Source organism: Battus philenor, unplaced genomic scaffold (genome assembly GCF_028537555.1).
Source record: "Battus philenor isolate CCGP_79_NKW_IND1 unplaced genomic scaffold, ilBatPhil1.0.hap1 SCAF_28, whole genome shotgun sequence".
In the NCBI taxonomy this organism is placed as follows: domain Eukaryota; kingdom Metazoa; phylum Arthropoda; class Insecta; order Lepidoptera; family Papilionidae; genus Battus; species Battus philenor.
Window position 1 is genome coordinate 9,051,399 of NW_027181691.1, and position 2,658 is coordinate 9,054,056.

The following is a 2,658-nucleotide window of genomic DNA, read 5'->3' on the forward strand; positions in this document are numbered from 1 at the left end:
TGAGGGCAGGAGCTAGTCGCGCAGAACGCTCTGCCCCTAAGCCCGCCTCCGAAAGAAGCACAAAAATCAACATAAATAACAATACACACCCCTATCTCAAACACCATGACAGCTAACTCAACTGAAACGTTATATCTTGACGAAGAAAATCAATAGAATCTGTACTTTAATACCTAGAGTTTAGAGATTAAAATTTATTAACAAACAGTTAGGTTCATACAGAATATGCAAGGGACCAAAGAAGCGTGCAACAATTGAAAAATATTTCGTCTCTTTCGTCCATTCAATGGCACTGCTATCCCTCTCCTCTCGGGAGCTTTTATTAAATTTATTGTTAAAGAAATGTATATAAAAGTTGTTGAAACGTGGAAGGGTCCCAGTCTGTGAGTTTGTTCGGTGCGATTCGATCCATTAACATGCTGTCCATCGAGCAGAATTATTCGAGGCTCTTCAGGCCGTGGGACGTGTGTGAAAGTAAAAATGAAGAGAAAAAGGACTCAAGTGAAACAAGTAGCTCGAGCAATCAAGGTAAAGTTAAAAAGCGGAAATTGGACGAGAAAAGAGAAAGTCGCTTACGAAAAATTCGCGGCACTTTCAAGAAAACGGAACGCAATGTCCACCAAGATGCAACAGTATCTACAACAACTATAGAAACAGACACCGAATTCAAAGCCGAATCCGAAGATAATACAAACAATCCAGCGGAAACATTAAGTTCGGTAGCAAAACTAAGCATGTGCTGCGACAGATTACTTCACGAACCAGAGAAACCTGAAGAAAAACATAGAAAATATAGAAAAGATACCATAGAAACAACTTCACCAATTTTACCGCCTGCTGATCCTTATACTTCAAGTTTACAACCACATAACTTACCAATCCCCCCTCATCCTTACAACCGACATCCGTTTATAACAGAACACATTTCCACTGACATCGCCCAGGCATTAGGAGTTCCGCCTACCGATCCCCTACTCTTAGAATCACTCGCGCAAGGTTACGCTATGGAAATAGAATATGCTAGAATACTGCAACAAGAAAATGAAGCGAAGCTGTTAAATGCAAGAAAACAGCGACCAAAGAAATACAAGTGCCCTCACTGTCAGGTCGGATTCTCGAACAACGGCCAACTGAAAGGACACATCCGCATCCATACCGGGGAGAGGCCGTATAAATGTGACGAGAAGAACTGTGGAAAGACTTTCACGAGGAACGAAGAGTTGACCAGACATAAAAGGATCCATTCAGGGGTCCGGCCGTATCCTTGTCCAACTTGTGGTAAGAAATTTGGAAGAAGAGACCATTTGAAGAAACACACGCGAACTCATTTCATGCATGCGGAGAGAATGATGCCGGTGTTTGTTCCGTTATCAGCTATTCCACACGTTGGCGGGTTTCCCTATCTATACGGGTATTGATCTTGCATCAACATCATCATATCACCCAACAGGCGCCCACTGGAAGGACGCCCTCCGCTAAAAATCGCTGCGAAAACGGATCTTGACAGTGATTTTGACTGTCATCGGTCCATCTAGAAACATAGCAACAAGTAACTTCGAACTCAAACAATGAAGAGCGTAGACGTCAGTCGTCGAAAAGTCATGAGTAGAAGATGATGGAACATTATGTGAAAATTAAAATATGTTCCTTGTTTGTTCTGTTAGTGAGAACGAATTTTGGTACAAAATTATTTAGATTAATCCCGTATTCGATTCGACATCAATAAGAAGCAGGAAGACATTTTGTAATATTTTATTTTGAAATTGGAAAACGATACATAGATTGTTGCTGTTAACTTTATAAAAAAAAAGTTTTTTTTTAATTTTCGCAACGGTGGAGCAAACTATTATATCAATTAAACTCGCATTGTGTTCAAATCAAATCTGTTTTACAGTGTAGAAAAGAAATATATTATAGAGAATTGTATTTGTAATAACATCGATGAATGTATTGGATTGTGTGCAAGGAATTGTAAAAATTTATATTAGAATAATCAAATGAAGAAATATATTTATTTTTTTAATCTCGTTACATTTCATTTCTCTTCGCCTATAACGTTAAAAATCGTTTAATAGACTTAGAATTTTGATAGAATTTTCAGAGTCAATCTGAAAATGTTGAAGTGTATAAATATTTACAATTTACGTCCCTATTACATTATATAACCAATAATTTACAACATAGCCTTATGGATAAATAGAAAACTTGCTAACATAGTTCGCGGGTCCGAAATCCAATGTATGAATTGATATTAATGAGAAAATTTTTATTTTTATTGCAATATAATAATTTTAAAGTAATTCTAATATTATAGAATAAATTTCATAATTCGCTTCAGTTTTTGACCTGTTCTTCTCAGCAGACCGGCATTCCAAGCTGGTGATAGGTTACCACGTAAAATATTAAAATATTTGACCATTATAAATACGTGTGTGTACATACCTACCTAAATAAAGATATTATGAAATTATAACTAAGGTATTTGGGGTGATATACCATAATCACCACGATTGCCAGGTGAGTTGTCGATCGCAGTGTGGTATTATGCGAAGCAGAGGACGCTGCTGTAAAGTAAGCTAGTTAGTAAGCAGTGGCAATACTATGTAATTAATGCGCAAAGATGATTTACAGACATTGTCCCGAGAATCAAAGCCGCGA

General features: G+C 37.4%; 1 protein-coding gene across 1 annotated transcript; it reads left to right on the forward strand.

The window, feature by feature from the left end:
• Positions 1-414: 414 nt before the first annotated feature.
• Positions 415-1,712, forward strand: hkb (huckebein). Its single transcript, XM_068769473.1, has one exon. The coding sequence runs from the start codon at positions 417-419 to the stop codon at positions 1,416-1,418; it is 1,002 nt and encodes a 333-aa protein (XP_068625574.1). The 5' UTR covers positions 415-416; the 3' UTR covers positions 1,419-1,712.
• The last annotated feature ends 946 nt before the right edge of the window (positions 1,713-2,658 follow it).

What these genes read in the sequence shown, in the direction of transcription:
- hkb (XM_068769473.1), top strand. Translation starts at nt 417, where the DNA reads ATGCTGTCCATCGAGCAGAATTATTCGAGGCTCTTCAGGCCGTGGGAC.